The sequence below is a fragment of the Pleurodeles waltl genome, chromosome 2_1 (genome assembly GCF_031143425.1).
Source record: "Pleurodeles waltl isolate 20211129_DDA chromosome 2_1, aPleWal1.hap1.20221129, whole genome shotgun sequence".
Taxonomy (NCBI): domain Eukaryota; kingdom Metazoa; phylum Chordata; class Amphibia; order Caudata; family Salamandridae; genus Pleurodeles; species Pleurodeles waltl.
The window spans coordinates 165,380,389-165,403,190 of record NC_090438.1 but is presented as its reverse complement, the minus strand read 5'-3'; the positions used below and the strand labels follow the sequence as shown (position 1 = coordinate 165,403,190).

Here is a 22,802-nt window from a genome sequence, read left to right as displayed (position 1 = left end):
AGACCCCTTGGTTTCCCATTGATTTGTATTGCGAACCAGACGCTTGTTTGCACACTGCACCCGGCCGCCCCCGTGGCACTGAGGGTGTACTTTCTGTGTGGACTTGTGTTCCCCCCCGGCGCCCTACAAAACCCCCCTGGTCTGCCCTCCGAAGACGCGGGTACTTACCTGCTGGCAGACTGGAACCGGGGCACCCCCTTCTCCATTGAAGCCTATGCGTTTTGGGCACCACTTTGACCTCTGCACCTGACCGGCCCTGAGCTGCTGGTGTTGTAACTTTGGGGTTGCTCTGAACCCCCAACGGTGGGCTACCTTGGACCCAAACTTGAACCCCGTAGGTGGTTTACTTACCTGCAAAAACTAACAAACACTTAACTCCCCCAGGAACTGTTGAAAATTGCACTGTATCTAGTTTTAAAATAGCTATATGTCATTTATGTGAAAACTGTATATGCTATTTTGCTAATTCAAAGTTCCTGCATGAAATACCTTTCATTTGAAGTCTTACTTGTAAATCTTGAACCTGTGGTTCTTAAAATAAAGAAAATATATTTTTCTATACAAAAACCTATTGGCCTGGAATTGTCTCTGAGTGTGTGTTCCTCATTTATTGCTTGTGTGTGTACAACAAATGCTTAACACTACTCCTCTGATAAGCCTACTGCTCGACCACACTACCACAAAATAGAGCATAAGAATTATCTCTTTTTGCCACTATCTTACCTCTAAGGGGAACCCTCAGACTCTGTGCATACTATTCCTTACTTTGAAATAGTGCATACAGAGCCAACTTCCTACAGACTCCTAAGCCAACGCACAGCAGTGAAGACACCAACTGACTTGGCCCCAGCCCTACAGACCTGTCTCTAGCCTCTGAAGCCCAGCAACCAAAAGGTGACGCATTCTCCAAGACCGGCAGCCTCAAGAGGACTGCCTGCACCCCAGAGGGCCAAGATCTCTTGAGGACAGTGGCCCTGTCTAAAACAAAAAACCAACAAAGGACTCCATAACCGCCCCAGATCTGCGAGCCCTGCCCCCTCTGCACCCGATGCCCACGGCCCATGTCCAGGCAGCCCAACTGACTAGAGCCAGTCCCCCAGGTGATTCTGACCTAGTTTCCACCATAGGTTGACCCCTCCTGTCCAACACAACGATGTTTGCAGCCTAAATCCGGAGGAACCCCCCCTGACAGCAACAGAACTGGACAAAGATTACAGATGCCAAAAGGTACCCTTGCACTTGCAGCCCCCTGGCCTTGGGGCATCCGACTTTTGGTGCAGCAATGCCCAGCAGGCCGCCCTTCTTGTCCAGCCTTTGGTTTCCCGGAACTGACCTCTGGACTTCAGCTGCAGCATCTTTGTGACCCCTCCTCCCACACATAAACCCCCCCCCCCCCCCCCATAGGAAAGAATTGGGAGCCCAACCCTGTGTTTGCACCCTGCAGTCTCCTGCACCACTGAAGGTGTATGTTTGGTGTTGACCTGTGTGCATCCCCTCTCCCCCTGTGCTCCTCTAAACACCCCAGGTCTGCTCTCTAAAGACGTGGGTTCTTACCTGCAAACAACTTCAGGTGTCCCCAGTCTCTTCTGCACCAAGCCGGTCCTCTGTTGCTGGTGGTGGGTGTTCAGGGTTAACTTGAATCCCTACCTGTGGACATCGTAACCCCCGGAGACTGGAAATGTAAGTCTTGTACTTACCTTGAAACTGTGCTAACTTTTCTTCCCCCTAGAACTGTTTCTGGAAATTGCACTGTGTCAACTTTTAAAACAGATAATTGTTATTTTCTTGAAAAACGTTTAACTGGCCAAACAGAAACAAAGTAGTATTGATACATATTTGGATACTTACCTAAATGTTGGACCTGGCCCTTTTAACACTGTCATTCCCCAAACTTTTTGGCATTCTCCTCATAATTTTACTGACCCTTTTTGCTGACATTATGACTCTGGTCACTTTATCACTACTAATCAGTGCGTAAGTCCATGTGCTCTCCCTTGTCAACTTAGTATGACTGGCTTATACCCGATTGGCACATTTAGTTTACCTGCAAGTCCCCTGTAAAGTGGAATCCCTATAAACAGGGCCTGTAAATTAAATGCTAATAGTGGGCCTGCAGCGCTGCTTGCGCCACCCACAGAAGTAGCCTTTCGAACCTGACTCAGGCCTCCTAGCGCAAGGCCTGCATGTGCATGTTTGGTATGGTTGTAATGGTAGTGAGGAATGCAGCTTACTGGTGTAGGTGGATGTTTTATTAACATTATAGAAATGCCACCTCCCCTTCCTGGGCTGAGAGAAGAGGGAGGCGGAGCACACCTGCATTTGTAAAGGCTGTGCCCTGGACTCACACAATAGGGTCGTTTACCCCCAACTGATGTTTGGAGGCTGTGCTGGAGAAGGGAGGGGACACTCCTGGAACAAGTTGTAACTGACTGGAACCTCTTCTCCCCCTCATTGAAATCGCTTTGCAAAATTGAGTATAAGTACAGGGGGTTTTCCCCATGTTTGGGAGCACTTTTTGGACTGGGATCGAACCTCTGCCATAGAGGCAACTGGACTGCGCAAAGGACTCACCTGGACTGCCCTCTGTTCTGCCTGGCTCATGCTAGATGGCCCAAAGGACTCATCAGGATCACTTTTCTGCAGTTGTCCTGCTGACCAGCTGCCTCACTAGGCGGGGACTGGCACTGCTGGACCATCTCTGGGGATTGCCTCTACTTGCTTGTGAGGTGCTGGTCTCCCTGTCTGCTGCCACCTGCCTTCGTGCCCCTCTTCAGTGCCTCAGGGAAACCAGTGCGAGAAAAGCACTGTAGATATCCCCTTGGTTTGTTCCCTTCTCTATAATAGCAAGCATGGGAGGAGCACTTCATTAAAGTGCCCCCGGGACAACAAACGGAATTGCTGTTTCAAGGATCACCACTAGGCCCGGCTGTGGGCAGAGGAGCCCTCGCCCCTCCTCCCCAAAAACTAGGACAGAAAGTACCCTATTTCTTGGCATGGTTACCCCCATTTTCTGCCTGTTGTCCGTGGTTTTGACCACGTCCACTAGGATCCTGCTAACCAGGACCCCAGTGATTATGCTCTCTCCCTTCTAAATTATTTTTTTACAGCAACATTTGGGACACTGGCGCCCCCATGTAAGTTACTAATATATGGTACACAGGTACCCAGGACATTGAGGTACCTGGGAATCCCCATGGGCTGCAGCATGTATGCCACCCATGAGGAGCCCATACAAACCTTTCTACAGGCCTGCCACTGCAGCCTGCGTGAAAGGGTGCATGCACCCTTTTCACTACAGGTCACTGCACCAGGTCACTGTAAGTCACCCCTATGGTAGGCCCTCTCAGCCCAGAGGGCAGGGTGCAGGTACCGGTGTGTGAGGGCACCCCTGCACTGCACTCTTCTGTGATGCTGATCAGAAGCAATCCTGCCTATCCAAGCCTACTGAGATGGCACCATGCAGATCCTTGAGTTTTTGGGCTGCAACATTGGATGCAGTCGCTCTTTCTTTTAGATGCAGTCCAGCTACTAATGCAAGCACACCTCACAGGCCAAGAAGCAAAGCAAATTGCCAGGCCTAAATCTAGCCCTAATGGAGATGGTTTTTAAGCTGATTTTGGTGGAAACAAAAAAGCTTGATTACAAAAGCAGGGCTGGTAAGACACAGGAAGCATTTGGTCTTTATTTTACCCTGGTAGTTGAAGTTTTGAGTGATCTGGTTGGCTAACTGCTCAACCAATCAAGTGCAACTGTTTTTGGGTAGCGTAAAAGGGCTGTGAACATGAAGGATGCATTCCAAAAATAGACACTGACATCAGCAAAAAGCCCAACATCTTTTTCAATGCACTTGTGTAGTTCAGAACATGACAAGACATAAAAGCCAAGGATCCCCCACCTGTGTGAGAATAGTCAGACCTCGTTTAGTTCACTTTACAAGGGTAGCATGTAGTGCTGCAGATTCACATGCTATGCATATCTCTTCCGACATCTAGTGTTGGGCTTGCGGTGTTACAAATTGTTTTTCTTCAAAGAAGTATTTTCGGAGACACAGGTTCAAGTGACTCCTCCTGTCGGTTACAGTGCGTATGGGCACCGACTCCATACTTAGATTGTTTTCCCACAAAGGGTGAAGGAAGGAGTGATGGAGTATAAGAATATAAAAAGATTTCCATGCAAATGTAAATATATATATACATATGTACAAATATTAAACTTGAACGACTACAGGCTTCGGGGAGGTGGGAGGGTGCATGTGAATCTGCAGCACTACATGCCACGAACAGATGTACACTGGGTAATGAAAATGTCACTTACCCAGTGTACATCTGTTCGTGGCATCAGTCGCAGTAGATTCGCATGTTCTGCAATAGCTCGCCATCTGGTGTTGGGCCGGAGTGTTACAAGTTGTTTTTCTTCGAAGAAGTCTTTCGAGTCACGGGACCGAGTGACTCCTCCTTTTGTCTCCATTGCGCATGGGCGTCGACTCCATCTTCGATTGTTTTTCCCCGCAGAGGGTGAGGTAGGAGTTGAATTGTAGTAATAGTGCCCATGCAATGGAGTGACTAAGTATGCACCTATTTAAGGTTGAGATGATACATATATAAATAATTGAAGGTAACTTCCAAACTGCTACAGGCTCCCGGGGAGGCGGGTGGGCACATGCGAATCTACTGCGACTGATGCCACGAACAGATGTACACTGGGTAAGTGACATTTTCAGTTCGATGGCATCTGTCGCTGTAGATACGCATGTTCTGCATAGACTAGTAAGCAGTTATTTCCCCAAAAGCGGTGGATCAGCCTGTAGGAGTGGAAGTAGTTTGAAATAATGTCCTTAATACGGCTTGACCTACTGTGGCTTGTTGTGCGGATAACACGTCTACACAGTAGTGCTTGGTGAATGTGTGAGGCGTAGACCATGTGGCTGCCTTACATATTTCTTGCATTGGGATGTTTCCTAGAAAGGCCATGGTAGCACCTTTCTTTCTGGTTGAGTGTGCCCTTGGTGTAATGGGCAGCTGTCGTTTAGCTTTAAGGTAGCAGATTTGGATGCATTTAACTATCCATCTGGCTATACCTTGTTTTGAAATTGGGTTTCCTGCATGAGGTTTTTGAAATGCAATAAAGAGTTGTTTAGTCTTTCTGATGTTCTTTGTTCTGTCAATGTAATACATTAATGCTCTTTTGACATCTAATGTATGTAGTGCCCTTTCAGCTACGGTATCTGGCTGTGGAAAGAACACTGGAAGTTCCACTGTTTGATTTAGATGGAACGGTGAAATAACCTTTGGCAAAAATTTAGGATTGGTCCTTAGGACGACTTTATTTTTGTGTAGTTGTATAAAAGGTTCCTGTATAGTAAACGCCTGAATCTCGCTTACTCTTCTCAGGGAAGTAATGGCGATGAGAAATGCCACCTTCCAGGTTAGGAACTGTATATCGCAGGAGTGCATGGGTTCAAAAGGTGGACCCATAAGTCTAGTTAGGACAACATTTAGGTTCCATGAAGGAACAGGTAGTGTTCTTGGTGGTATAATTCTCCTAAGGCCCTCCATGAATGCTTTAATGACTGGTATTCTATATAGGGAAGTTGAATAGGTAGTCTGCAGGTATGCAGATATTGCTGCAAGGTGAATCTTAATGGAAGAGAAAGCTAGGTTAGATTTTTGTAAGTGAAGCAAGTAACCCACTACATGTTCTGGAGTTGTGTGTAATGGTTGTATTTGATTAATATGGCAGTAGCAAACAAACCTCTTCCATTTACTTGCATAGCAGTGCCTGGTGGATGGCCTTCTTGCTTGTTTTATGACTTCCATACATTCTTGGGTAAGTTGTAAGTGCCCGAATTCTAGGATTTCAGGAGCCAGATTGCTAGATTCAGCGATGCTGGATCTGGGTGTCTGATCTTTTGGTTGTGCTGTGTTAACAGATCTGGCCTGTTGGGCAATTTGATGCAGGGTACCACTGATAGGTCTAGCAGCGTTGTGTACCAGGGTTGCCTTGCCCAAGTTGGTGCTATCAATATGAGTTTGAGTTTGCTTTGACTGAGTTTGTTTACCAGGTAAGGAAGGAGAGGGAGAGGAGGAAAAGCGTAAGCAAATATCCCTGACCAGTTCATCCATAGGGCATTGCCTTGGGATTGTTTGTGTGGGTACCTGGATGCGAAGTTTTGGCATTTTGCGTTCTCCCTTGTCGCAAACAAGTCTATCTGAGGTGTTCCCCAGAGTTTGAAATAAGTGTTCAGAATTTGGGGGTGAATTTCCCATTCGTGGACCTGTTGGTGATCTCGAGAGAGATTGTCTGCGAGTTGATTTTGTATCCCTGGTATAAACTGTGCAATTAGGCGAATTTGGTTGTGAATTGCCCAATGCCAAATTTTTTGTGCTAGCAGGCTTAACTGCGTGGAGTGCGTCCCTCCCTGCTTGTTTAGATAATACATTGTTGTCATGTTGTCTGTTTTGACGAGAATGTATTTGTGAACTATTATTGGTTGGAAAGCTTTTAGTGCTTGAAAAACTGCTAGAAGTTCTAGGTGATTGATATGCAGTTTTGTTTGGTGTACGTTCCATTGTCCTTGTATGCTGTGTTGATCGAGGTGTGCTCCCCACCCTGTCATGGAAGCATCTGTTGTTATTACGTATTGTGGCACTGGGTCTTGGAAAGGCCGCCCCTTGTTTAAATTTATGTTGTTCCACCACAGAAGCGAGAGGTAAGTTTGGCAGTCTATTAACACCAGATCTAGAAGGTGACCCTGTGCTTGAGACCACTGTGATGCTAGGCATTGTTGTAAGGGCCTCATGTGCAGTCTTGCGTTTGGGACAATGGCTATGCATGATGACATCATGCCTAGGAGTTGTAATACCATCTTTGCCTGTATCTTTTGTGTTGGATACATGCGTTGTATGATGGTGTTGAAATTTTGAATTCTTTGTGGACTTGGAGTGGCTACTCCCTTTGATGTGTCTATTATGGCTCCCAGGTATTGTTGTACCTTGCGTGGCAGAATTTTGGATTTTGTGAAATTGACGGTGAACCCGAGTTTGAAGAGGGTTTGTATGATGTGATTTGTGTGATTTGAGCACTGTATGAACGAATGGGCCTTGATTAGCCAGTCGTCCAAATATGGGAACACATGTATTTGCTGCCTTCTTATGTGTGCAGCGACTACCGCTAGACATTTGGTAAAGACTCTTGGTGCGGTTGTTAATCCGAAAGGCAGTACCTTGAATTGGTAATGTATTCCTTTGAATACAAACCTTAGGTATTTCCTGTGCGATGGGTGTATTGGTATATGGAAATAAGCATCCTTGAGGTCTAAAGTTGCCATGTAGTTGTGTAGTTTTAGCAATGGCAATACTTCTTGTAGTGTGACCATGTGGAAGTGGTCTGATTTGATGAAAGTGTTCACTACTCTGAGGTCTAGGATTGGTCTCAGCGTTTTGTCCTTCTTTGGTATCAGAAAGTACAGTGAGTAAACTCCTGTGTTTATTTGTGTGTTTGGCACTAATTCGATTGCATTCTTTTGCAATAGTGCCTGCACTTCTATCTCCAGGAGATTGGAATGGTGTGTTGTTAAATTTTGTGCTTTTGGTGGTATGTTTGGAGGGAATTGTAGAAATTCTATGCAATAACCATGTTGGATAATTGCTAGAACCCAAGTGTCTGTAGTGATTTCCTCCCATGCTTTGTAATAATGACCTATTCTTCCCCCCACTGGTGTTGTGTGGAGGGGGTGAGTGACATGTGAGTCATTGTTTAGTAGTAGGGGTTTTGGGGCTTTGAAATCTCCCTCTATTTCTAGGGAATTGCCCTCCTCTATATTGTCCCCGAAAACCTCCTCTATACTGTCCCTGGTAAGTGGACGGTGTTGCCTGTGAGGTGCTGGCTTGTGTGCTTTGACCCCGAAACCCCCCTCGAAAGGGCGTTTTACGGAATGTGCTGTAATTCCCTCTGCTCTGCGGGGAGTAGAGTGCGCCCATGGCTTTGGCAGTGTCCGTATCTTTTTTGAGTTTCTCAATCGCTGTGTCCACTTCTGGACCGAACAGTTCTTTTTCATTAAAAGGCATATTGAGAACTGCTTGTTGAATCTCTGGTTTAAATCCAGACGTTCGGAGCCACGCATGCCTTCTGATAGTTACAGATGTATTAATTGTCCGTGCAGCTGTATCTGCAGCGTCCATGGAGGAACGTATCTGGTTGTTGGAGATGGTCTGTCCCTCCTCAACCACTTGTTTTGCCCTATTTTGGAAGTCCTTGGGCAGATGTTCAATGAGATGTTGCATCTCGTCCCAGTGGGCTCTGTCATAGCGTGCAAGTAGTGCCTGGGAGTTCGCGATGCGCCACTGGTTTGCAGCTTGTGCTGCGACTCTCTTACCAGCTGCATCGAACTTGCGGCTTTCTTTATCTGGGGGTGGTGCATCTCCAGATGTGTGAGAGTTGGCCCTTTTCCTAGCTGCTCCTACAACGACGGAGTCTGGTGGCAGCTGTGTAGTGATGAAAACCGGGTCCGTAGGAGGCGGCTTATACTTTTTTTCCACCCTTGGTGTGATTGCCCTACTTTTGACCGGCTCCTTAAATATGTCTTTTGCGTGCCGGAGCATACCAGGGAGCATAGGCAGGCTTTGGTAGGAGCTGTGGGTGGAGGAGAGTGTGTTGAACAGGAAATCATCCTCGACCTGTTCTGAGTGGAGGCTTACGTTATGAAATTGTGCTGCTCTAGCCACCACCTGAGAGTACGCGGTGCTGTCTTCTGGTGGAGATGGCTTTGTAGGGTATGCCTCCGGGCTGTTATCTGACACTGGGGCGTCGTATAGGTCCCATGCGTCCTGATCTTGGTCACCCTGGCTCATGGTGGTGTGAGCTGGGGAGTGAGATGGAGTTTGTGCTGGTGAAACGTTAATCACGGGCGGAGGAGAGGGTGGTGGTGTAACTCTTTTCACCACTTTTGGTTGTGGTGCTTGTTCCGTCTGGAACTCCAACCTTCTCTTTCTCCTAATGGGGGGAAGGGTGCTTATTTTTCCTGTCCCCTGCTGAATGAAGATACGCTTTTGCGTATGGTCCACATCAGTTGCTTGTAGCTCTTCCTCAAACCTATGCTTTTGCATTTGGGAGGTTAGCGAGTGCTCTTCTGTATAAGAGCCTGAAGCTGGGTCGCTTGCAGTTTGTTTCGGCGTCGAAACTTTGTCTGCGTGTTTTTTCGGCTCCGAGGTGACTTTTTTCCTTTTCGGGGCCGAAACCTCTCGGCGTCGATCTGTTTCGGTGCCGCTGTCTCGGCGGCGAGCCGTGTCCACATCGGCATCTCGGTGTCGAGGCTTGTCTCCAGCACTTTCTCGGTCCCGAGAAGGCTGCGTGCCGGTGTCTCGACCGGAGTCGGACGATCTCGGCACTGTTTGGGCCTTTTTCGGTGCCGACGGTCGGTCACCGAATTTATGGGTTGAGCCATGGCCTGTTGGCAGTGGCGTCCCCTGGGCCTTGTAAATGTTTCTTTGTGTGGTTTTCAACGTCTTACTCACGGTTTGTGTATCGTCGAATCCTTCGGAGTCTGAGTCTTGGATCGAGAAGGTACCTTCTTCTTCCTGTTCCTCGAACTCCCGTTGGGCTGTCGGTGCGGACGCCATTTGAAGTCTTCTGGCTCGACGGTCTCGGAGTGTTTTTCGGGACCGGAACGCACGACAGGCCTCGCAGGTGTCTTCGCTGTGCTCAGGTGACAGGCACAGGTTGCAGACCAAATGTTGGTCTGTGTAGGGGTATTTATTGTGGCATTTGGGGCAGAAGCGGAACGGGGTCCGTTCCATCGGCGTTCTTCAGCACGCGGTCGGGCCGACCAGGCCCCGACGGAGGATCGAAAAACTACCCCGAAGGGCACCGGAGCTCTTCGATCTTCGATGCGGTGTGGAATCTAAGTACGCCGATCCCGAACGCAACAATACCGACGAAAATCTTCAGAAATTAGCTAATTTTCCGTTCCGAAACTCGGAGCGACAGGAACACGTCCGAACCCGATGGCGGAAAAAAAACAATCGAAGATGGAGTCGACGCCCATGCGCAATGGAGACAAAAGGAGGAGTCACTCGGTCCCGTGACTCGAAAGGCTTCTTCGAAGAAAAACAACTTGTAACACTCCGGCCCAACACCAGATGGCGAGCTATTGCAGAACATGCGTATCTACAGCGACAGATGCCATTGAACGTGACATTTTCCGTTTGATGGCATGTGTAGCTGCAGATAAACATGCTATGCATATACTACAAAATTAGCGGTGGCTAGCCTGTAGGAGTTGAAGTTGTTTGAAATAGTGTTCTTAAGACAGCTTGGCCTACAGTGGCTTGTCGCTGTGAAAAAAAAACCATCAACACAATAGCGTTTTGTAAATATATGAGGAGTTGACCACGTGGCTGCTTAACATATCAACCATTGGTATATTTCCTAAAAATGCCATTGACACACCTTTCTTTCTTGTTGAATGTGCTCTAGGAGGGATCAAAAGTTGTTTTTGCTTTGATGTAGCATGTTTGTCTGCATCTAACAATCCATCTCGCTAAACTTTGTTTTGATATAGGATTGCCTTTATGTGGTTGTTGCAAGGCAACGAAAAGTTGTTTTGTTTTTCTAAAATCTTTGGTTCTATCTATACAGTATATAGGAGCTCTTTTGAGATCTAGGGTATGAAGAGCTCTTTCTGCCACAGAGTCTGGCTGTGGAAAGAAGACTGGCTATTCCACTGTTTGGTTGATGTGAAAAGGAGATACTACTTTTGGTACTGTTTGTGCACTTGGAAAAAAGGTTCTTCAAGAGTGAAGGCTTGTATTTCACTAACTCTTCTTAATGAATAGCTACAAGGAAAGCAACCTTCCATGTTAAATATTGAATTTGACGAGTGCATGGGTTCAAAAGGTGGTCCCATGAGTCTCATAAGTGCGATATTTAAATTCCACAATGGAACAGGTGGTGTTCTAGGTGGAATAATACGCTTTAATCCTTCCATGAAGGCTTTACTAACAGGAATTCTAACTAGAGAATTATGTTGAATATTCTTTAAGTATGCAGATATTGCAATGAGATGCATCTTGATGGATGAAAAAGCTAAATGTGATTTTTGTGAATGAAGTAAATAGCATACAATATCGTGTACGGATGCTTCAAGTGGGTCAATGATTTTAGGAGTTTGGAATGTGGTAATACAGACAGATCTAGGCGAGTCGTGTACCAAAGCTGACATGACCATGTTGGTGCTATTAGAATCAAGGTGAGTGATGTTTGAAGTAGTTTGCTGACTAGAAAAGGAAGGAGTGGGAGAGGGGGAAAAGCGTAAGCAAATGCTCCTGATCCATAAAGCATTGCCCTTGGATAGAGGATGTGTTTGTCTGGATGCGAAGTTTAGGTATTTTGCATTTTTGCTGGTTGCGAATAGATATATCTCTGGTGTTCCCCACTTTTGAAGTACTTGGGAGTGAATCTCCCATTTGTGTGTTTGTTGGTGATTTCTGCTTAGGAGATCTGCCAGCTGATTATCTATACCTGGAATGTATTGTGCTAATAGATGAATGTGATTGTGAACTGCCCATTTCCATATTGTTGGGCAAGCAGGGACAGTTGAGATGAGTGTGTCCCGCCCTGTTTGTTGAGATAATACATGGTTGTCATGTTGTCTGTTATTATGAGAACAGTCTTCTGTTTGATTAGAGGTTGAAACGCTTTTGGAGCAAGAAATGCAGGTAATAGTTCTAGGTGGTTTATGTGAAGCGGTTTCTATTTGCCATCCCAGTGTCCTTCAATGGTTTGATTGTTGAGGTAAGCTCCCCAACCGATCATTGATTCGTCTGTTGTGATTATGGTCCAAGGCACAGGGTCTTGGAATGACAGCCCCTTTATTAGATTGCTGCGATTCCACCATTGAAGGGGCATATGTGTTTGGCGGTCCATCAAAACTAGATCTTGAAGTTGATCGTGTGCTTGAGACCATTGTTGTAAGGGCCTCATGTTTAGCCTTTCATGTGGAACTATGGCTATGCAGGATGCCATCATTCCTAGAATTTTCATGATAAATCTTACAGTATATTGTTGATTTGGCTGTATGTGCGGTATGAGATTTTGAAAAGCTTGTATCCTTTGTTTATTTGGATAAGCTAGGGCTTCTGAGTATCTAGGATAGCACCTAGGTAAGGTTGTACTTGTGCTGGGTGATTTTTGGTAATTGAGAGTGAACCCTAGCATATGCAAGGTTTCTATCACATAATGAGTGTGTTGTTGGCATTGTGTAAAATTGCTTGATTTTATTAGCCAATCGTCTAGATATGGAAAGACGTGGATGTGTTGTCTTCTTAAGTAGGCTGCTACTACTGCTAGACATTTTGAGAACACTCTTGGAGCAGTTATGCCGAATGGCAACACTTTGAACTGGTAATGTTTTCCTGCTATGACAAACCTGAGGTATTTTCTGCGAGCTGGATGGATGGGTATGTGGAAATATGCATCTTTGATGTCTAAAGCAGTCATGTAATCTTGTTTTTGTAGTAGTGGAATGTCATTTTGCAGAGTTACCATGTGAAAATGCTGTGACAGGATGTATAGATTAAGGGGCCTGAGGTCCAAAATTGGCCTGAGGGTGCCATCGTTTTTTGAGAATGAGTTAGTATAGCGAGTATACTCCTGTTCCTTGTTGAGAATGTAGAACCAATTCTATTACTTGTTTTAATAGTAGAGATTGTACCTCTTGTTGCAACAGAACACTGTGTTCTGGGGACAACTTGTGGTATAGTGGTGGAATGTTTGGAGGGGTGAAGATTAATTCTAGGCAATAGCCATTGAGGATAATTGATAATACCAAATTGTCTGTGGTGATATTTTGCCAATCAGAGTGGAATTGCTGTAGTCTTCCCTCCACAGGAGAAGTGTGGAGCGGAAAGTGGGAAGGAAGTCACTGCTTAGGTGGCGTAGTGGTTTGCTTTGAAGTTTGGAATTTACCTCTGCAATATTGTCCTCTATAGGACCCTCTAAACCCCCCTCTTTAATATTGGGTTCGTTGTTCCGGCTTTGTTTGGGAGGTGGAAGCATCAGAGGTCTGTGGCTTAAAATCTCCTCTAAACTGGGGTCTGCGAAAGGAGCCTCTTTATGGTGTGGTGTATAAAGTCCCCATTGCTTTCACATTATCTGAGTCTTTTCTCAGTGTTTCAATAGTGGTGTCTACTTCTGGGCCGAATAGATGTTTCTTGTCAAAAGGCATATTAAGTATTGCCGGTTGAATTTCTGGATTAAAACAACCCCTGAGGGGAGGGGGCACATCCCTAATCCTATTGGGGGAATCCTCCAAAACTAAGATGGAGGATTTCTAAAGGCACAGGTCACCTCACGGACTGTCCTGACTGGTGAGTGACTCCTCCTAGTTTTTCTAATTATCTCCTCCAGCCATGCAGCCAAAAGTGGGGGCAGTGGCCAGAGGGCAAGCATCTCCACTAGCTGTGGTGCTGTAACAAAAGGGGTGAGCATTTGAGGCTCACCGCCAGGAGTAACAGTTCCTGCAGGGGGAGGTGAGAAGCACCTCCACCCAGTACAGGCTTTGTTCCTGGCCACAGAGTGACAGTCATTCTCCCCATGTGGCCAGATCCTCGTCTGGTTGTGGCAGGCTGGCAGAAACTGGTCAGCCCCACACTAGAAGTCAATTTGGTATTCAGGGGGCATCTCTAAGATGCCCTCGGGGTGCATTTTACAATAAATTCCACACTGGCATCAGTGTGCATTTATTGTGCTGAGAAGTTTGATACCAAACTTCCCAGATTTCAGTGTAGCCATTATGGAACTGTGCAGTTCGTGTTTGACAAACTTCCAGACCATTTACACTTATGGCTACCCTGCACTTAATAAGGTTTTACTTAGACACTGTAGGGGCATAGTGCTCATGCACATATGCCCTCACCTGTGATATAGTGCACCCTGCCTTAGGGCTGTAAGGCCTGCTAGAGGGGTGACTGAACTATGCCATAGGCAGTGTGAGGTTGGCATGGCACTCTGAGGGGAGTGTCATGTCGACTTAGTCATTTTCTCCCCACCAGCACACACAAGCTGCGAGTGTGCATGTGCTGAGTGAGGGGTCCTCAGGGTGGCATAAGACATGCTGCAGCCCTTAGAGACCTTCCCTGGAATCAGGGCCCTTCGTACCAGGGGTACCATTTACAAGGGACTTTTCTTTAGGGAAAGAACACAGGTGCTGAGGCCTGGTTAGCAGGGTCCCAGCACACTTTCAATCATAACCTGGCATCAGCAAAAGGCAAAAAGTCAGGGGGTAACCATGCCAAGGAGACATTTCCTTACAGTAAGGTTGTTGATATGGGCTCCCCAAGCTATCATTGATGCATCGGTTGTGATTATGGTCTGTGGCACATTCTGGAATGGCCACCCTTTTATTAAGTTGGTGTGATTCCACCATTCCAGAGTGGTAAGTTTGGCGGTTAAACAACATTATATTGTGAAGTTGACCCTGCGCTTCAGACCATTGTTGCGAGAGACACTGTTGTAGCGGTCTCATGTTTAGACGTGCATTGGGTACGATTGCTATGCATGATGCCATCATTCCCAAGAGTTTCATGATGAACCTCACTGTGTAAGTGTGACTGTGTTGTAGTTGGGATATGAGATTGTGGAAAGCTTGAATTCTCAGTGGGTTTGGGTATGCTAATGCTGACTGAGTGCTCAGAAATGCTCCTACATACAGTTGTATTTGTGCTGGTTGCAGATTAGATTTTTGGTAATTGATTGTGAATCCTAGGTTGTGTAGGATGTCCACTGTGTACTATGTGTGCTGTTGACAGGTTTGAATGGTGCTGGTTTTTATATGAGCTAGTAGTCCAGATAGGGAAAGAAATGTATATGTTGCCTTCTGAGGTATGATGCGTCCACTGCAAGGTACTTGGTGAATACCCTTGGTGCTGGTGTTAATCCAAAAGGTAGCACTTTGAACTGGTAATTCTTTCCTGCAATCACAAATCATAGGTATTTGTGATGTGATGGATGTATTGAAATGTGGAAGTAAGCATCTTTTACATCTAATGCTGTCAGTCAAACATATACCCTCACACACCCAGGTTACAAGGACATCAGTTAGGAAATAGCTTTTAAAAAACATGGAAATTCACTGAAAAAAAACAAAAGTTACAAGGACATTGTAGTTAGGTTCAAATTTTACACACACAAAACCACAGAAAATTCAGCAGTTATAGTTATCTCAAGTAACTATAACTCGTGCCCTACGTTAACTATAACTCTCAATCTCGCCATGCCCTCTTAATTACCGCACATATTACATCACTCATGGTATCTTCTATGAGATCATTGATAATATCACTGCCAAATGTGCAGTGAAATTAATGATGGGAAAGCTGCATGGCAGGGGCCCGAGTTAGTTACCTTAGGGAACGAGCACCCATCCTCCCTGTCGGTACACAAGGTCTTATTTTTATTAATTATTTTTGGGGGGGTGGGGGGGGAGGGAGATGTGGGGGAGGGCTGTGGAATCACCACAACACCCACTGTGACACCCATGGGGATTTATTGCAGGTCTGTGCATTAACCGTAAAGCCCTAGGGGTGGGGTGTCATGGCGGACGCATAGGACCCCCCCAAAAAATCTGACCCTTAGGTGTCATTTTGAGGGGTTTAGGTGCTCCTTATGCTGTATCCCCCCGCCCCACCTTTTTAGTTTTTTTTATGTTTTATATTTTAGGACTCTAGGACCAAGGCCCTGAACCCTAATATGGCAGCTGCTACTTTGCCTTCAGGCTGTGGCTAGCCATTCACAATGCATGGTTGAGGTTGTGGATCCGTTGCAGATCCTCTGCAGCGTGTAATATTTATAATTTATGTTATTTTCTCAAAGGATTTACACAAAGATATTTTCTGGAAAAAGATATAGCTTTCTGCCAAATTTGGTGTAATTCCATTCAGCTGTTTTGGCTGCTCCTGTGCCTAACTTCGTATGGAAAAGATTATGATAGACAGATAGATACAAACCTTAGCATAAATGATACATTATCTTTAAAAGGAGCACCCTGGAACAAAGGACATCATTGCTTAAATACCTTTTCTGTTTTTTCGTCTTCCTTATCTTTCTCTTTCTCCTTCTCATCACTTTTGTCAGAAGACAATATTACCAATGTAAGTTTTCTAACAATTTGCTTTGCCTCCATAATTTCTCGCTTGTGTTCTTCCTGAATTGTGTTATCCATAGGCAGAAGCTAAGGAAAATAAGTCAAAATGATTATTTAGCATTTAGTCGAAAATAAAAGCTTGCTTTTTGTGAAACAACAAAACGAAAAACAAACGTCAAACAAGGAGGAAAATGTACTTTTTTTTTAAAATTAACTATGTTGTATATATTAAGATTTCTCACAAACAATTCCTTAGAACTGGACCACAGTATGGTGCTAATCCTTGTCCAGCACAAATCATGCTTAAAAAACAAAAACAAAAGGAGAACAGTGAACGCTCAGGTTCCCGCCACCTACAACTACTGGCACAAGGTTCACATCCATCTGATATTCACAGCGTACTCTCATTGATTAGTTCAATAGGGATCAAAACATAACTAACAGATAAATGGAATAAAACAAACAAAAGGAATTATGATTAATAACACATGAAGAGAAATCTCTTGGTCAGAAAAATCAACGGAGTGATTGGTAAACACATGATTTAAGAACAAGAAAAGCCCTGAGGAAGTCTGGTGGGAGATATCCCCGACGAAACACGTGTTGACTTGGCGTGGAATGCGTAAAGGCTTGTTTGGGACATTGAGAAATTATAATACAAATCACATTAGAAGATCTACCATGAAGGAATGAACATTATTCAATAAACACTGATTATGTGTTACTAAATATAAAGACTGTAAATGAATATCAGCTGGATGTGTTCCTCAATATAAGAATTGCACTATATCAGCAAATTTATTGTTGATTACAGGGTGTTTTGGGATTTTCACGCTGTTCAGAGCACCGTCGAGTTGGTTTTGGAAGCAAATTAAGGACAGGAAGCACCACCATACTCCAAAAAGAAAAATTCCCAATTACTAATACATTACTGGCACAAGGTCACAGTCCCTAAACTTCAGAGACCACAAGGTCAGTGGGGCACCCACAAAAAGGGAAATGAGGCCAGATTATTAATAAGGTACATATGGTCATCCGTAATTTTTTTATTTATTTTTTTAACACACCTGCTCGTAATCTTGAACTCTAACACTGGGATTCTGCTATCCAGTGCCTTGTGCATGTGCTCAGACATTTACAACATGTCAAAATTGTCTGAAAAACAAAATTAGCACATGTAACCTTCTTTATAAGGCCAGAGTATATGGTTCAGAAATACATCACTGGCATGGAAAGATAAATGTTGCTTGTGGACTGAAGCCCCCATTATTTGAACTCTCGAGATTTGTCTTCAGATGCCTGGGTTTAGTCATATCTTGAGCGAGTTAGATATAACTTGTTTGGGTGGAGGGAGCTCCTGTTGCTCCTGCATACTAAAATTGTGACACACCCTAAAAGCTGTGTTGTAACAACGGTGTCTTGGACAACCATAGTGTTATATGCAGGTTCTTTGTTAACATCAGTTTCAAAGTGTTAAGCACTGACAACTATAAGAACAAAAACAGTCTTGTGATAATGCTTTTGGCTTTAACAAGATAAAGGTACTGTGCCATTAATAAGTTGTATGGTTACAATAGGGCACAAGAAATTAGAATCAAGGCTGTGTATTGTTCCTTTCATTCAGAATGTTATGATTCATGCAAATTACATTCAAATGAAAGAACTGTGCATATTTCAAGTACATTTAAGAGCAAGGAGTAACAATACTCGTGTCCTTCAGTCGCTTGTGAAAGACTGCAGAAAAACGCAAAGAACCTCCATCTCACAAGAAGAGCTGTCTGACTAAAAACTACCTATATTGCTTGATTGCCTTTTCTCACATCCATAGGTCTTCTCCATCTTTGCCATCAGTGCCGCAGCCCTGGACATGTTCAACAATTTCAAAAAGGTAGTTAGACTGGTGGGTTCCATGTCGGTCCCATGGACACATTGAGATCTACAGGACAGTTGTAACTTGAGTCTGACTTATTCTCCAACCTGTTTAATGAGTGCACCCAATCTCTATGTACCCTTATTCACTCATTTAGATTTAATACCACAGCTTACAGTGAAGACATCCATCCCATTATTGTTCAATTTTTATTATAATTCTGACAACTCCATCCTATGGTTGGAAGAATATATTTTTAAGTATCCAAGGACGGATATCAGACTTCTGTTGTTGGTTATTTCTCCTACAGCCATCCCAACTTGACACACACTCAATACCGGTATCCACATTTAAAATGTAAGTGTCCTGTCTGATCCAGAACTATTGTTTCAAAATGGTAAGAGAGTAGGATACGCACTAAACTTAAAATGTTAAAATATTCTCTGTAGGAAGTTGGCACTTTATGTGGTATGTGAATACTGTGTAAAGGGTTCATCGGTTCCCCAGTGAGTGGACAGGGCGGTAGTGCAGCTGAGCAGCCTTAGGTTTAACACAGAGGAATGCAAGACATCTACAAATACACACAATAAATGAGTCACACAACTCAAGGTGATCCACACCAAGGTATAAAAATAGCAGGTATCAAAGTTTAGGCATCAGAGAAAAATTGTTCAGTAAGTACGCGTTTAATAGGAATTCTTTTTACTTTAAGAAGTGGACAGTTGGCAGAACTCAGAATGTTATCCTATGGTAGGAAAAACAAGTTCTGCAAACAAGTAGAATACAGCAACTTACAAGACAAATCTCCTGCGGTTAAGGTGAGTAGAGGGCAAGGTCCAAGGCAGCACCCACAGTACATCCTCAGCGGCACGGGAGTAGCCGGGTGCAGAGTGCAAGACAGCGTTGGGTGCCCAATGTGTTCCCATGGAGATTGATCACTGCAAAAAGAGGCTGGAGGCTAAGAGGGGGCACCCTGTTTAGGTGAGCCACTGGGTGGGCTCAGGTCTTGCAATGCTCGGGGACGTAGGGACACCAGTGGCTCTCTTCTCCTTGGTCGGAGGCATCTGGGTGCAAAGGGTTCTTGGACTGTCAGGTTTTCATCAACCGGTGGCAGCTGCAGTAGAAAGGCGCCCACAGAACAGGCTGCAGGTGTGGACTGGGGAACCAGTCCGGGTATACTAACATCTGGGCTCAAGTCTCATGAGACTGGGGGCTGCAGAGACACCAGTGGTACTCTTCTGTCCAGCGCTTACGGGTACAGATGTGCAGTGGACCGTCGGGGTTGCCCTCGGCAGTTGAGGGGGACCTACACAAGGAGACTGCAGGCGTCTGGGTGAAGGTTGCATGGGGGAAACCCACGATGGACTTTGTTTCTGGGAACCAGGTGGGAAATGTTGGACCACTTCAACAAGGGCTGGGAGGCTTGAGTCCAGTTGTGCTGTCTGGCGGTCCAGAATACTCTTCAGCAGTTCTTTGGTGTCTGCAAGGATGCAGGGGAGGAGCTCCGCTACTCTACGTGGGTTTTTTGTGCTGGGGTGCAGACTGGCAGTCTTCCAGGGGCTTTTGGAAGTTTCAGCAGCTGGAGGACTAGGCATCTATCTTGCAATTGTCGAAGTCCATAGGCAGGCTGGCAGGGTTGGAGCCAAGTCAGTCACTGATCTTCAGTTCTTGCCTTTGCACCTCTGAAGTGTCCTTAAGGTCAGCAGGGATACCCTTCTCTGGTGCCAAGGCATTCCCTAAATACAGAATTTAGGGGTGTTAAGAGTGAGTAGGCTAGTAGCCAATGGGCTACTGACCTTTGTGGGTCACTGCGTCCATATATGACCACTTTCTGTGGAATGTGGGCATAACCCTCTCCCAGAAGTTTTTAAGTATGCCATCACAAAGATGGCTACTTCTGAAAAACAGTGTCCACCTCGCAGTAGCCCACCTTTAGGGTGGTACTAGCCTGGGAGTGGCACGCCTACCTGACTAGATAATTTTCCTGCCAGTACAAGTGCCAAATGGGCTCTGGACAGGGTGGGTGGCTTCTTCTCCTGTGAGGGGAGCTGGATTCTCATTTCAAAAGCAACAGTTCTTTGAAGCTTTCCGCCTTAGAAAGGCTAATCAGCAGGTCCTTCTGCAGGAGGGTGTGTCACCCTCTTCCCAGACAGGTTTCTGCTCTGGGCCTCAGGAGAGCAGAAGGCTCTCACCCTCAGGGTCCAAAAGGTATCTTGGGTAGCAGGCTGGCAAAAATTGGTCAGCAAGCACACCAGTGGCTGGTAGAGCTTCAGGGGGCACCTCTACTTCTGGGTACCTATATTGCTTGATTGCCTTTTCTCACATCCATAGGTCTTCTCCATCTTTGCCATCAGTGCCGCAGCCCTGGACATGTTCAACAATTTCAAAAAGGTAGTTAGACTGGTGGGTTCCATGTCGGTCCCATGGACACATTGAGATCTACAGGACAGTTGTAACTTGAGTCTGACTTATTCTCCAACCTGTTTAATGAGTGCACCCAATCTCTATGTACCCTTATTCACTCATTTAGATTTAATACCACAGCTTACAGTGAAGACATCCATCCCATTATTGTTCAATTTTTATTATAATTCTGACAACTCCATCCTATGGTTGGAAGAATATATTTTTAAGTATCCAAGGACGGATATCAGACTTAACTGGCATCGGAGAGGGTTCGCCAACACGAGATGTTTGACATCAAACATCCCCATCTTCAGTGAAGCGATGATGTAGCTGGGGAACTTGTATTGACCAGTGTCCAGCACAAGCATTTAAAATGGCTTCCCTGGTCACTTACTATGTCTCAGAAGTGACAAATACCTAGCAAGGGCATATCTGCTCGTGCAGATACGCCCTCACATGTAATATAATGCCCACGGCCTTAGGGCTCTATGGCCTTCTAGAGGGGTGAATTAGATATAGTGCATGCAGTGTTAATGGAACATGGCACACAGGCTGTGCGCCATGTTGTGTTTTCACTTTTGTCTGTACCAAGTCAAGCAGCCTACAACGGCAGACTAACATGCTTGGTGAGGGGTGCCTTAGGGTGGCACAATTAGTGCTGCAGCCCTTAGGGAACCTCCTTAGTACCCCAGGTCCTAGGCACCAGGGGTACCATTTACTAGGGACTTATAAAAAGGTGCTAAAGGATTTACCAATTAGGGAAACAATAGTACAGCTTAGGGAAAAAGATCTGGCACTGGGGAACTGGTTAGTAGGAACCCAGTGCACTTTCAGTCAAAATCACATCAGGTACCAGGCAAAACGTGAGGGGTAACATTTGTCAAAAAGAGCCACTTTCCTTCACCTCGCAACAAGGTAACTGTCCAGATCCACTTCACTTCACATTACTCTGATGCACCTGCCCCTCTTGCAGATATGGAGCTAGTACACAGCTTGGTGGATGGGTCTTCCATTGTTTTTGGAGGGGCTTCTGAGGGGGTCGCTAGGACAGACAGGCAGTGGGACATGAGGGGTCTTAAACAATAGTCGCAGCTGCTTTTCTCTCTAATGCTTCACTTCAGCAGGCGGCAGACCCCAGACATTGTGGCACTGCAGTTACCTCAGCTGCTCTAGGCAGTGGGAAACACTCTGGTAATGCGACTGTTACAATGGCTACCCATATTACAGAGGGGGACATTTTGGAGACCTAGTGTAAGGAAATGCCTCCTTGGCATGGTTACCAACTGACGTTTTGCCTTTTGTTGATGCCAGTTATGACAAAGTGTGCTGGGATCCTGCTACCCAGGCCCCAGCACCAGTGTTCTTTCCCTAAACTGTACCTTTGTTCCCACAATTGGTACAGCCCTGGCACCCAGATAAGTCCCTTGTAAATGGTACCCCTGGTACCAGGGGCCCTGATGCCACGGAAGGTCTCTAAGGGCTGCAGCATGTCTTATACCACCCTGGGAACCCCTCACTGAGCCCATGGCACTCCCCTCAGAGTGCCATGTCAACCTCACACTGCCTGTGGCATAGGTAAGTCACCCCTCTAGCAGGCCTTACAGCCCTAAGGCAGGGTGCACTATACCACAGGTGAGGACATAAGTGCATTAGCACTATGCCCCTACAGTGTCTAAGCAAAACCTTAGACATTTTAAGTGCAGGGTAGCCATAAGAGTATATGGTCTGGGAGTTTCTCAAACACGAACTCCACAGTTCCATAATGGCTACACTGAAATCTGGGAAGTTTGGTATCAAACTTCTCAGCACAATAAATGCCAGTGTGCAAGTTATTGTAACATGCACCCAAAGGGCATCTTCGAGATGCCCCCCCTGAATACCAATCCGACTTCTAGTGTAGGCTGACTAATTTCTACTAGCCTGCCACACACCAGACATGTTGCTGGCCACATGGGGAGTGCCTTTGTCACTCTGTGGCCAGGAACAAAGACTGTACTGGGTGGAGGTGCTTCTCACCTCCCCCTGCAGGAACTGTAACACCTGGCGGTGAGCCTCAAGGCTCACCCCCTTTTTTACAGCGCCCCAGGGCATCCCAGCTAGTGGAGATGCCCGCCCCTCTGGCTGCTGCCCCCACTTTTGGCAGCAAGGCTGGAGGAGATAATGAGAAAAACAAGGAGTCACCCACCAGTCAGGACAGCCCCTAAGGTGTCCTGAGCTGAGGTGACCCCTGCCTTGAGAAATCCTCCATCTTGAGTTTGGAGGATTTCCCCCAATAGGATTAGGGATGTGCCCCCCCCCCCCCCACAGGGAGGAGGCACAAAGAGGGTGTAGCCACCCTCAAGGATAGTAGCCATTGGCTACGTCCCTCCCAGACCTAAACACACCCCT

At 45.8% G+C, this 22,802-nt stretch overlaps 1 protein-coding gene across 2 annotated transcripts in view; it reads right to left on the bottom strand.

The window, feature by feature from the left end:
- THOC2 (THO complex subunit 2) overlaps positions 1–22,802 on the bottom strand; it is a 900,323-nt gene that overhangs the window by 730,481 nt on the left and 147,040 nt on the right. For both annotated transcript variants that reach the window (XM_069211944.1, XM_069211952.1), the window contains exon 10: positions 16,070–16,225. In XM_069211944.1, the coding sequence (XP_069068045.1) occupies positions 16,070–16,225 (156 nt within the window). The remainder of the gene's footprint in view (positions 1–16,069; positions 16,226–22,802) is intronic.